The following is a 13,841-nucleotide window of genomic DNA, read 5'->3' as shown; positions in this document are numbered from 1 at the left end:
TTCCTGGATATTTTGTGTTAAGGATTTGTTGGTTTTGAGATTTTCTTTGGTTGACGACTCTATATCCTCTAATGAGTCTTCAACACCTGAGATTCTCTCTTCTATCTCTTGTATTCTATTGGTGATACTTGCATCTGTAGTTCCTGATCTTTTACCCAGCTTTTCTATTTCCAGCATCCCTTCATTCTGTATTTTCTTTATCGTTTCTATTTCAGCCTTCAATCCTTCAACTTTTTGAGTTGTTTCCTTCATTTTTTTTTTGGTTGTTTTTTCTTGGTGCTCTTTAGATTCTTTGAGAGATTTGTTTATTTCTTGAATTTTCCCCCCCCCATTTCATGGATTTTTTTGTTTGTTTTTTCTTCTATTTCTTTAAGGGATTTCCTCGTTTCTTCTTTGAGCGTCTCCATCATCTTCATGAAATAATTTTTAAGGTATGTCTCTTCTTCACCTATGTAGTGCTTTTCGGGTCTTGCTGGTGTTGGATCCCTAGATTCTGGTGGGGACATGTTGGTCTTTCTATTGCTGAGTGAACTCTTATTCTGTCTTCTTCCCATCTCTTCTTCCAGTGGGTGCTGGTGGGGTCTTTCCGTTTCCACTGGTCTCCTTCCTTCCTGAAGTTGAAGCTGGGGATGCTGACACAGAGTTTGGGGCCTGGAAGGGCTGATGTCTTTCCTGAAGCTGGGCTCGCTGGAGTTTGGGGCCTGGAAGGGCTGATGTCTTTTCTGAAGCTGGATTCGGTTGGGTTTGGGGCTTGGAGGGACTGATGTCTTTCCTGTGTGGGCAGGTCTTCTGGATGCCAGGAGCGGTCCCGGAAGATCAAGGGGATGGGTGTTGGGCGGGGGGTCCCCGCCAGAGACCCAATCTCACCTGAAGCTCCAGCAGTTTTTACTAGGCTTGTACAGCAAGCACTTTCCCAACTGTCCTGGTTAGATTTTTTTGTTTGTTTGTTTGTCAATGCAACACAGGCAAGGATTATGTGGGAAGTGAGACCATTAGTTGAGATGCCTATTAGATTGAACCAAAGAAGAATCTGCGGGGGCGTTTTCTTGATTAATGTCTGATGTGAGAGGGTCCAGGCTCCTGTGAGCAGTGCTGCCCCTTGGCAGGTTGTTAAGAGAAGCTTTTTCCTTGAGAAGGAGCCGTTCCGCCAGCCTGGTTCCAGAGCTGCTTTCCCGCCAGCCTGGTTCTAGAGCCGTATCAGTCCGAAATAAACACACAGGAGGCTATATTAATTATGAAGCTGTTGGCCTTGCTTGTCTCTTACTGGCTAGCTCTGACTTAAGTAATTACCCCATAATTGTTAATCTAAGTATTTCTCTTACCGGAGAGGTTTCTGGGCTTCCTCCCCAATGGCGTTACATCTCGAACTCTTGTGTTTCTCCTTCCCAGAATCCTCCTGGACTCCTAGTCCCTCCTATCTAGATTCCCTATTGGCCAGACAGTGCTTTATTACAGAGCCTCTCAATATAGTCACGGATTCTCAGTATGCAGAAAGAGTTGTCTTGCACATTGAGACTGCAGAATTTGTTCCTGATAATACAGAATTAACCTCATTGTTTTTACAATTGCAGGAAATCATCAGAAACAGGACTCATCCTATATATATAACACACATCAGATCCCATACAGGTCTACCAGGTCCTCTGGCACAAGGCAATGATGAAATTGATCATTTATTAGTAGGTAATGTGTTGGAAGCTTCAGAATTTCATAAGAAACACCATGTTAACAGCAAAGGTTTAAAGAAGGATTTTTCTATCACCTGGCAACAAGCCAAAGAAATAGTAAGAAATTGTCCCAGTTGCTCATTGTACAATCAAACTCTATTACCAGCAGGTTGTAATCCTAAAGGTGTTCACAGAAATGAACTATTGCAAATGGATGTATTTCACTCCCCAGAATTTGGCAGTTTGAAATATATACACCATACTATAGACACGTTCTCAGGCTTCCAATGGGCTACTGCCCTCAGCTCTGAAAAAGCTGACTCTGTTATTACACACCTCTTAGAGGTGATGGCTGTTATGGGTATACCTAAAACAATAAAAACTGACAATGGTCCAGCATATGTCTCCAGTAAATTGGAACAATTCTTCAAAGATTATAATATAAAACATGTAACTGGTATACCTTACAATCCCACAGGACAAGCAATAATTGAAAGATCTAACCGAACCTTAAAAGAGATGCTTCATAAACAGCCAGGGAAAACAAAGACACCTAAACACAGGTTACACAATGCTTTACTAACGTTGAATTTTCTTAATGCTGATGAAAAAGGACAAACTGCAGCAGAAAGACACTGAACTACAGAGAAGACTTCTGAACTGAACCAACCGGTGTATTTTAAGGATGTTATGACCTCAGTCTGGAAACCAGGATATGTGTTACATTGGGGAAGGGGTTATGCTTTTGTTTCCACAGGAGAAGAAAAGGTTTGGGTTCCATCAAAATTAATTAAAATTTGATCAGAACAGAAAACATCTCAGGAGGAGGAAGATAACAGCCCATCTACAAATTCATAGTCCAACATGGGTAAAGTGACCTCCTAAAAGGAAAGAGAAGTGTTTTGTTTTTTGTCTTCACAGGTAAACTCAGCAAAGAATACTGGACATATGGGTTCCTGAAGAAGAATGAATAGCTACCCTGAGGACCATCAAACAAACAGTAACTCACTGTGGTATCAAAGTCTAAATCTCTCTATATTGTGTTTTCATAGTACCCTTTTATCTTTATTTCTTCACATACCTCAGTTCCCATTCATTTAACTGAAGCTGGCTTTGGAGTTGGATTGGCTCTCCTACTCTAAACTCAAGCATATTATTTAAATACGATTCAGAATTTCTGTATTATATCAAAAGAGCCATTGATATAAGACAGAAGAAATAAAATGAGGGACTGTTATCTGTGGATTTCTTTTTCTGTAAAGTCTAATTTCCTTCTGGTTTACCATCTTCCCTATTGTCACCTCTTCTGTATGCATACATATGAAAGTTAAAATATTTCTTTGTTAACATTAATGTTTGAGTTTTTCCAGAGAACAAGGGATTGCCTGACAGCAATCTTCAACTGCTTCCGAAAGAGAATGAGGATCCACTTCCTTGACTTCACCTGATTCGACTGGAGGCATCTGAACTGCCCCACATCATTGACTCCACCTGACAAGCACTATCCTGAAACTGGCTTGAAACTACATCACTCTACACAACTCCGGATCAAGAAACTGAAACAGCACAGATTCTACAATCTGGCCAGAGCTTCAGATGAGAGCTTCAATCAACACTAGAAAACCAGTCAGGAACTTCAATCAAGCATCTCCTGCCATACAGAGACTGTCTGATCTACTGAGATTTTGTTATACTAACATTTTCTTTTCACAGGTCCCCATGAGATTATCATCGTCCCATCTCAGCAGGAAGTAGTTTTGAGAATTCCACGCCCCCTCTCCCTACTATTGATATTATAAGATAGTTTACACCTGTTAGTGTTAGTTTTCAATTATTTTAGAGTTGGGATTGGAAGGAGGTGTTCATATTTGGGTGTTTCTTTCAGATAAGTTTAGGTAGATAGAATAGATGTTTGATACATTTTGTTCATGGACACAAGTTAGTTGTCCTTTTTAGACTAAAAGGGGAATTGTAGGAGGAAGTCTGATGCTGCCATTAAACATGTGACTTATTAGAGGCGCATACAGATGAGGTAATAAAAGGGCGGTTTACCACAACGCTAACCACACCCACTTTAGGCAGGACTAAAGACGTATATGGCTGGACGTAAAGACGTATACATACGTAGGTGGAACTACGTCACTAGCCATGCCCACTTTGGGCATGGCTAGGGGGCGTTACGGGGGGAAGGCATAAAAGACAGCACACAGGAAGTCTCGCTCTCTTTTCCTGGAGTTCGGCTTCCGATTTGGCAGCTGAAGACTACTTGGCTCCTCTGGGTTTGGTATCTTGTGAGTAATTTCTACATTAAATACTTAGCTTTACTTTCCGTAATTGTGTGTTGTGTATCGTTACAGCGTCCATTGAAGCGTACAGCAGGTGGTCCTGGTTTGTATAAAAAAGCAAAGCAAGCTGTGGAGAGCAAGCCAGTAAGCAGCATCCTCCATGGTCTCGGCTTCAGTTCCTGCCTCCGGGTTCCTGCCTTGACCTCCTTCTTGTAGACTGACCAGTAAGCCAAACAGACATTCCAATGTTGCTGGAGTTCCTTCCATCTTGGTCCCACCTCTTCTGTCCCAAATGAACACACAGATGCTATATTAATTATAAAATTCTTGGCTGGTGTTTAGGGCTTCTTATTGGCTAGCTCTGTCTTAATTATTAGCCCATAACTACTAATCCATGTATTTCTACATGACCTTTTCTTATCAGAGAATGCCTGGTGTGTCCTATCCTCCCAGTCTCTACATAGCATCTCTTCAAAGTCTCTCTCTGTCTACCTTTCCCAGAATTCTCCTCATCTCCTAGTCCTGCCTATCTTCCTGCCTTTATTGGCCAAATAGTGTTTTATTCATCAACCAATAAGAGAAACATATATACAGAAGGACATCCCTCATAATTCCCACATTACTTTTGGTTACAGATTTTTAATACAGTAATAGAAAGCAAACTAAGACACGGCCTGAGTCATCTCTCCAATTTATGCTTCCTCCTCTAGCCTAGGCTAGCCTGGAATTCACTATGTAGCCTAGGCTGGCCTTGAACTTATGTCAGTCCTCTTGCCATGCTGGGATTATAGGTATTGGCTGCCATGTTTGGTTCCAAGTTCTTATTTTTATTGCCTCCTAGGCTCTTATCTTCATTTCTGTCATTAAGAATATTTCCTCAGACTTCCACTGTGAGGGATAACTTTATGTCAACCTGACACAAACTAAAGTCATTTAAGAGAAGGGAACTTCAAGAAAGTGCCTCCATAAGACCGGGCAGTAGGCAAACCTGTAAGTCATTTTCCTAATTAGTGAATGGTGGGGGATGACCCCACCCATTGTGGGTGGTGCCATCCCTGGACTGGTGGTCCTGGTTTTATGAGAAAGCAGGCTGAGCAAGCCAGTAAGCTATACCTTTCCATGCCCTCTATAAGAGCTCCTGCTTCCAGGTTCCAGACCTGTTTCAGTTCCTATCTTGACCTCCTTCATTGGTAAATGTCAACATGGAATGATAAGCCAGATAAATCCTTTCCTCTGCAACTTTCTTTTTGGCCACAGTGTTCCATTTCAGCAATATAATCCCTAACTAAGACATCCACTATTTTGAAACCAGAGAGTAGAATATGGTTTATTTTTCTACCTTTTATCTTACCTATTATCAAGTCTTACCCTTTTGAACTATGTAATTATGTTTTTAAATTTTACTTTTATTTTTAATTAACTTGTCAAGCAGCAGGTCCCCTCATGGCATTTAATTGTTTTTGTATTGCATTATGTTAATACTCGACATCACTTTATGTTACTGTGCTACAGTATGGCATTCAGAAGCTCCCTTATTGGCTCTCATGCTCTCTTCCCTGGAGATGAGCCCGAATCCTAGCACCTCTGCTTACTAGTACCAGCTTCCCTTCCCTCTAACCTACGACACATACAGTGATGGCTCGAAATCAGCCTCTATTTTAATAGAATCAAAAATACTTAGGATTTTCTTATAAAACAGGAATCCATGTTCAAAGTTCTCCTTTGGGGGAGAAACTTCTGCCTTGCCCACAGGAAACAGTGGTTATCTGATGACTAAGACTGGGGAGGGCTCGTTGTTTAGTGAAGGTCCAACCTTTTCTTTTCTCACTTACTGCTTTTACCAAGTGTCCTCACACAATGAGAGCCCTGCTTAGCTGCTGCGTAGGTGATGGTTCGTTGGGGAGAAAGGTCCGTGAATTCTCAGGGGCCGTATCCAGTCTGAGCACATGCTCCTTCGGGTTTTCTGCCACTATTCCCGGTTATTTACTCTGCTTGCACACGGTATTAACGCTATTATTTGTGAGTCCTACTTCTTTTTATCTGCCTGGCAGGTTTCTACATTAACACAATATTCTGTTTTTCTGGGTCCCTTTATCTTCTTCCCAGTGACCTTTTCTTGTCCTTTGTCTCAAACTTGGCATTCTTCTCGATTTGACTTGCGTTTCTTTTTGGCTGAGACTTTTACGACTAGCCCTGTCCTCATTACCCTTTATTTCTCGAAATATCTCTCACATGTTTTCAGTCTGGCTGTTTACATGAATTTAAACTTGCTGTGCTCAGACATCATTTGTATGATTCCTTGTATGGGTATCGGCATTAACTAATGCTAGCTAGGTAAGTATTGCTGATCGATAGATGTACTTTTCTTGTCTGGCGTACAGTTCCCAAATTCAAGGAGAAAGCACTTTCTATATTGTGTCATGTTTAACAAATGTTACTTTTTCTTATAAATTGTTTGCAGGGGGTGGGAAACTGTATTAGTCCCTTGATTTGGAAAGGTCTAGTTGGTAGAGCTTTTACCACTATCCAGCAATCAGTAACTGACCTGTTTTGAAAATACTAACAGGACCTTGGCTTTCTGGGGAAACTTGACATTTTCAAAGTAGGGTCAGGACTGTGGGAAAATCAGATTTATTTGGTCAGCTTGCTGCCTTGAATGATGTTTAGTTGGGGAGAAAGGTCCGTGAATTCTCAGGGGCCCTATCCAGTCTGAGCACATGCTCCTTCAGGTCTCCTGCCAGCATCCCCGGTTACTTACTCTGCTTGCACACGGTATTGACGCTATTATTTGTGAGTCCACTGTATTTACTCAGCTGCCTCTATTCTGTCTGTCTCCTGTTATCTTTCTAAGTCTCTGTCGTAGATTGCCAAGTTGCAGGAAACCTGTTTGCTCTTTTTTGCGATACAGCATGGGGCCTGAAAGAGGTGCTTAAATGTGGATATCCCCCCAAGGACTTCAGTATATCAACCCAGCTTCCTTTTCACCTAAGTATGGTGGGGGACTCCTAGATTTATCCTGAGAGTGGGGTGACTGTCATAAACTCTTAGAGGGTTATAGCCTCTCCTATGCTAAGGGATTGGTTTGAGCTGGTAATATGCACAGGTTGGTAGCATTTGCATTGCGTTGTCTGCCAAGGAAGGATTAGGGAGAGAGAAACAGGATCTTTTCTCAGAGCTTAGAAAACAATGTGCTTTCTTTGATGTAGTTGAGGCAAATTAAAGTCATTTCTCTTGTGTTTGCTTTTCATGCATAAATAAAATATAAGTCCTTTAACTAGTAGCCAGATACAAGGACATACCCTGGTTTTGCATTTACATTCTGAGCTCATAATGAAAACGCATAATGGCTTTTCACCTCATTGTATCCCTCATAACTTTGGGACAGCATCTGGAAGGTTCGTCATAAATAATCCAGATAAATAAACTTCAGATGTTCATGTCACATTCTGTGATTACAATTCAAGGACATCAAGTTCTAAGAGGAGATCATAGATTGTGGAGGTGTAGTTTTACAAGTTCCAAACTTTGAAGCTGACAGAAGGTGAGAGGGTGGTGGGCCCTCAGGCTGTGTACCAAGCTCCATCCCAAAGTAATGTTTACTTTGTGGGGTGTTTTCTGACTGGGCATTATTAGTCTTATCAGATAAAGGAAAAAGCCAGGATGCTTTTATATCCAGAATAACTGGATAGGCATCTTTGGGTTTAATCTTTGTGGAGATTTGTTAACTCCTAGACTTCTAGTTCTAAGAGAGAGAGAGAGACAGAGACAGAGACAGAGACAGAGAGACAGAGACAGGGAGACAGAGAGAGACAGAGAGACAAAGAAACAGAGACAGGGAGACAGAGAGACAGAGAGACAGAGAGAGGCAGAGACAGAGACAGAGACAAAGACTTGGTCAAAACTAGCTTGAAGTAAGAATGGATTTGGTGAAATTATGAGGAGACAGAAAACCTGGAATCCCCATTAAATTCAGAAACGTATTAACCAGAGAATAAATGATAATACATTTAGTGAATTTTGCATTTAGAACATTATATTCATATGAAAATTCCTTCTTTCCTTCCTCCCTCCTTCCCTCCCTTCTTCCCTTCCTTTCTCCTGTCCGTCCTGCTTTCATCCCTGTCATAAACATCATCCATTTTTGCAGGTTCTTGGGCTTGTAGAGGCAATGACCTGTAAATGCATATGGGGATGCAAGGGTGATTTATTGGAGTTAGGGAGAGAAAACAACAGGGTAGCCAAGCTAGGAATGTTGGGTCAAGGGAATGGAAAGAAGAGTGAGAAGGAAAGGGATGTGTTTTGAGTTGGAAGTCAACGAGTAGACAGTCTTAGCAGTAGAGGTGTGTGCACAGCTGTCCTCTGTGTGTGTGTGTGTGTGTGTGTGTGTGTGTGTGTGTGTGTGTGTGTGTCTGTGTGTAGGTTGGGGTGCTTTGGAAAGAGTGAGTGAGAGTACTTTGGACTCACGGGCCAGCAGACTTAGGATTTTAGTAGGGGCCAGGAGAAGGGAGATGGGAAGAGGAGGAAGAAGCTTTCTGAGCTGGAACTCAGAGTTGGCCGGCTCTGCACACAACTGCAGAGTGGGTTCTTCCATATTATATGAGCACATATGTATCTCATTGAGGGGACAATTATTTCTCCTGTTTTTTCCATGTTGTCTTCATGTATATTATATTTCACCTTCCAGCTTTCAACTGGTTTCCTTTAGGCTGCAAAATAGGATTTTTCTCCTTGATATAGGAGGTCCCCATCTTGTCTGAATTACATAAAAAGCTTATTATTGACCATATGATATATAAAGGGGGCTACTCACTATCAACCATGCTACTTGTATCAGAGAATACAGACACTTTAGTAGTTACATGTCCTAAATGGTGCAGAGGAGACAGGTGCCCTATCTTCCTGTCTAAGCTCGCCTCTTACTTCCACAATACTCACCGTCAATGCCCTTTCACCAAAGACCACCAAGACCATATCTGCAATTGAGCAAATCGTCTTTATTATTTATTGTAATGTGAGAGGACATATAGCATAGGGTGCCAGTAACTTTTCTATTGCTGTGAAGAGACATCATGATCAAGGAAACTTATAAAAAACAAAGCATTGAATGGGAGACTTTCTTATGGCTTCAGAGGGCGAGTCCCTGACTGTCGTGGTGGGGAGAATGGCAGCAGGAAAGGTGCTGGAGAAGTAGCAGAGAGATCACATCTGATCTGCAGCTGTTAGGAAGAGAGAAAAGACAGAGGAGAGAGAGGGGAGAGAGGAGGGAGGAGAGAGGAGAGAGAGGGAGAGAGAAGGAGAGGGAGAGAGGAGAGAGGGAGAGCAGGAGGGGGCAGACGGTGGATGGGGAGAGAGTGAGAGGGAAGAGTGGGAGGCGGGAGAGGGAATAGAGAGGGGAGAACTACTTGGGAATGACATGCTTCCCAATCCTTTCCAAAAAGTGCCACCAACTGAAGACCAGTCATTTAAATATGTGAGCCAATGGAGCCCATTCTCATTCAAACCAGCAAACACGAAGGACCTGGCAGGATCCTATCACAGAGTCTGGCTCTGTTTATGTTTCCAGCATATTTCATTTTTCTCAACAGCTGAATGATATCCTGGTAAATGTCTATATTTTTATTATCCATTTATCAGCTGGTAGATATCTGGCCTGTTTCCATTTCCTGCCTGCTGTGAATAGAGCAGCAATGAACATAGATGAGCAGTGTCTCCACAGTAGGATATAGAGTCTTTTAGTAATAGCCCCAAGGGTGATATAGCTGGATCATGATGTAGATCTATTTCTAGCTTTTTGAGGAATCTTTACAGTATTTCTATAGTGGTTGTACCAATTTGCACTCCTTCCCACAACAAAGTGTTTCCTTTTTCCCTGCATCCTCACCAGCATCTGTTGTCATCCATTTTTTTTAATCTTGGCCATTTTGATTGGGGTAAGTGGTTTTTTTTTGTATTTTTAAATTTAAATTAGAAACAATCTTACTTTATATATCAATCCCAGTTTCCTCTCCCTCCCATCCTTTCATGCCCTCCATTGATCCCCCATCCCATCCCCCCATCCACTCCCCAGGGAGAATGAGGCCTTCCATGTGGGATCATCAAAATCTGTCTCATCATTTGGGGCAGGGCCTAGACATTCCCCCATGTATCTAGGCTTAGAGTGTATCCCTCCATGGGGGAATGGGCTCCCAAAGTTCACTTGTGCACTAGGGATAAATTCTGGCTCCACCACCAGAGGCCGCATAGACTGCCTAGGCCTTTTAACTGTCACCACATCCAGGGGGCCTAGTTTGGCCCTATGCTGGTTTCCCAGCTGTCTGACTGGGGTCCATGAGCTCCCACTTGCTCAGGTCAGCTGTTTCTGTAGGTTTACCCAGCATGGTCTTGACCCCTTTGTTCATCACTCCTCCCTCTCTACAACTGGATTCCTGGAGTTTGGCTCAGTACTTAGCTGTGGATCACTGCTTCTGCTTCCATCAGTTACTGAATGAAGGTTCTAGGATGGCATATAAGGTAGTCATCAATCTCATAGGGGAAGGACATTTAAGGTAGCCTCTCCACTATTGCTTAGATTATTAGATGGGGGCCAGCCTTGTGAATCTCTGGACATTTCCCTAGTACCAGATTTCTCTTTAAACCTATAATGGCTCTCTCTATTATGGTGTCTCTTTTCTTGCTCTTGCTCTCCTTTATTCTTCCCCCAACTCAATCTTCCTGATCCCTCATGTTTTCCTCCCCCCTCCTCTTTCTCCTCCATCCCTACCCTCCCCCTTCCCCCTCTCCTGTGCTCCCAATTTGTTCAGGATATCTTGTGATTGGGAGTAAGATTTGATTTGCATTTTCCTGATTGCTAAAGATGTTGAACATTTAAAAAAGTGTTTTTCAGTCATTCATATTTGTCTTTGAGAACTTTGTTTAGTTCCAAGTCCCATTTTTAAATTGAGTTGTTTATTTTCTTGATGTTGAGATATTTGAGTTCTTTGTATATTTTAGATGCTAACTCTCTGTCAGATATATATCTGGTAAATATTTTCCCATTATTTAGGCTGCTTTTTCACTTGAAAGATGATTTCCTTTGTTGTACGAAAGCTTTATAGCCTCATGTAGTCCTATTTTTCAGCTGTTGGTATTAATGCCCATGCTATCAGGGTCTTGTTTAGAAAATCTTTAACTATGCCAATGAGTTCATGTATATTTCTACTGTATGACATTGATGTTAACAGGTCTTATGTCAAGGTCTTTGATCTATTTGGAGTTGAGTTTTGTGAGGATGAGAGATAATGACTTATTTTCATTTGGCTATCCATTTTGATCAGCACCAATTGTTGAAGATGCTGTCCTTTTCCCAGGTATATTGTTGGCCTCTTGGAATCAAATGAGATGATTGTAGGAACATGGGTCCCTAGCACCAATAATATAAACCCAGAGACAGATATTGGGGTTCAAGATGAAGATCTGAGAAGCAAAGCAGCCAAGTCACCAGAGAAGTCTTACCTCTACTAAGGCTGGGGAGATCCTGTTCTCAACGTGGCTGGAGACTGATTGCCTAAGACTGAATACCATCTCTGAGACCCTACTCCTGTCTTATATACCTCTCTAGTGCTGGATTAAAGGCATGAGCTCTGTTTCTCTTTTAGATTGATTCACTCTCATGTAGCTCTGGGTAGCCTTGAACTCACAGAGATCCATCTGCCTCTGTATCCTGAGTCCTGGGACTAAAGGTGTATGCCACCACTGCCTGGTCTCTATGGTTGTAGATAGCTTTGCATTTTGATCTCTATGCAAGCTTTATTAGATCATAAACAATATATCACCACATGGGTCCTCAGTTCTATTTCATTTATCAAAGTGTCTGTTTTTATGCCAGTGCCATATAGTTTTTATTACTGTAGCTGCCTGGTGTAACTTTAAACCAGAGCAATGCTATCTTCAGCCATTGCTTTATCATCCAGAATTGTTTTTGTTCTCTGTGTGTGTGTGTGTGTGTGTGTGTGTGTGTTTCAAATAACATTTAAGATTAGTTTTTGTCAACTTTGGTGGTGATTACATTGAGTATGTAAATTTGCTTCTAGTAGAATGGTCATTTTCACAATATTAGTCCTATCAATCCATAAGCATAGAAGGTCTATCCATATTTTGTTATCTTCTTTTTTTTTTTTTTTGGTTTATCAAAGCTTCAGATATCTTATAAAGTTATAAGGTACTCTAGGGATTTAGAGAACAAAAGAGGCTGAGGCAGGGGAATCACAAGTTCAAGGTCAGCCAGAGCTTCATATTTCACTCCGACCTTATAAACAACTAACACCGAGGCATTATCAATGGAGTTCTTCCATAGGCCACGTCTTTAAGGAACGTGTCCGGCAGGACCACAGGCTGCGTCCCAGGCAGAGTGCTCTTAGGTCGGCCTTAGAGGTGCAGGGATATTGGCAGATGCCTGCTCCAGATAGGCCAAGGAGCCCTGAGGGATTTCAGCTGTGCTTCTGGACCAGCGCGTCTTTCCGCTGCAGTTCGCTCCTTAGCTCTGAGACGTCCTCTTTGATAACTTGATCTGGTTTCTGGACAGACAACTGCAACCTTTTTTGTAAGAAAAAACATTCTGTCTGTCTTGCAATGTCCAAAAACTTCTGGATACACTGATCAACACCAGTTCGAATTTCCTCCTGATCAGTTCCATTGACATAATCCTGACTCACAAGGGAGGCAAAGCAAGCCTCGAAAGACGACTCCAGCTCGTCCACCAAAGTGCTGTTAGACGGCCTCGGAGCCCCCGGCGCTGCTTGCAGAAGCGAGGCCTGGCCCGGGAGCCCGGGCGGCGGAGGCGGGGGACCAGGGGGCTGCCCGGAGAACATACCGCCGAGAGACCCCGCCATGTCTGCAATGGCGCGGGGAAACGCCACAGGGCCCCCATATTTTGTTATCTTCTTTGATGTCTTAATACTTTATTGTAAGTTTTATTTATATTTCTTCACTTCTTTAGTGATATTTGTTGTAAAATTTTTTGAAGCTATTTTGACTGGGATTGTGCCTCTGATTTCTTTCTTGCTTTGTTTGTCATTTGTATGTAGAAAGGCTATTGATTTTGTAACCTGGTACTTCTGCTGAATACAATTATACCCTGTGGGAGTTTGTCATGGAATCATTAGAGTTTTTATGTATAGAATTTTGTTATCTGCAAATAAGGATACTTTTATTCTTCTTTTTCTATGTGTATTCCCCTTTCTCATTCACTGTCATATTACACAAGCAAAAACTTCAGGCACTGTATTGGACTGGAATGATGAGAGTGGACATCCTTGTCTTGCTAGTTTATTGAAAATACTTTGAATTTTTCCTCTGTTCAACATGATGTTGGCTGTGTGTTGTGTATTGCCTCTATTATGTTGATATACATTCCCTGGCACCCCTAGATTCTTGGACTTTTATCATGAAGAGATGTAGGGTTTTTGTCAAAGGCCCTTTCTGCATCTACTGAGATGATCACATGGTTTCTGTCCTTGAGTCTGTTTATGTGATGGCTTATGTTTATTGATTTACTATCTTGAGCCATTACAGTATTTCTGTGATGAAGTTCATTTGATCTTGTTGAATAATTTTTGATGTGGTTTTTACTTTGGCTGGGAATTGGAAACATTTAATATTTTTAAAAAATTAGGTGAGTCACACTCAGTATAATTGTAAAGATAATTTTCAATTTAAACATTATCCTTATAGCTGTTGATGTAGTTAAACTTAAGCTTAATACTTGCTCTTTTGAGACTGATTTCTAAAATTTAAGAGCAATATATGTTCCGTGGTATATATCTATGGTCAACTCATTCACAAGGTGTTGGCTCATCCCCAGCATCCTCATCTCCCCCTCCAAAGTAATGTGAGTTGCTTAATGTTGCAAAAC

The 13,841-nt window shown here is 41.7% G+C and overlaps 1 protein-coding gene and 1 long non-coding RNA gene across 2 annotated transcripts; one reads left to right on the top strand and one right to left on the bottom strand.

Annotated features, from left to right (window-relative positions):
• Positions 1-4,044: 4,044 nt before the first annotated feature.
• LOC110340574 lies at positions 4,045-11,585 on the top strand. The gene is made up of 2 exons (XR_002382364.2): positions 4,045-4,176; positions 11,299-11,585. It is a non-coding gene; the product is annotated as an uncharacterized LOC110340574 (long non-coding RNA).
• Positions 11,586-12,417: 832 nt separating this feature from the next.
• LOC121139283 (mediator of RNA polymerase II transcription subunit 28-like) lies at positions 12,418-12,834 on the bottom strand. The gene has a single exon (XM_040742666.1). The coding sequence runs from the start codon at positions 12,817-12,819 to the stop codon at positions 12,418-12,420; it is 402 nt and encodes a 133-aa protein (XP_040598600.1). The 5' UTR covers positions 12,820-12,834.
• Positions 12,835-13,841: the final 1,007 nt, after the last annotated feature.

This window comes from Mesocricetus auratus, unplaced genomic scaffold (genome assembly GCF_017639785.1).
Source record: "Mesocricetus auratus isolate SY011 unplaced genomic scaffold, BCM_Maur_2.0 Super-Scaffold_15014, whole genome shotgun sequence".
Classification (NCBI taxonomy): Eukaryota; Metazoa; Chordata; class Mammalia; order Rodentia; family Cricetidae; genus Mesocricetus; species Mesocricetus auratus.
The sequence above is the reverse complement of the archived record's forward strand: the minus strand, read 5'-3'. Positions and strand labels throughout refer to the sequence as shown.

What these genes read in the sequence shown, in the direction of transcription:
- LOC121139283 (XM_040742666.1), bottom strand. Translation starts at nt 12,819, where the DNA reads ATGGCGGGGTCTCTCGGCGGTATGTTCTCCGGGCAGCCCCCTGGTCCC.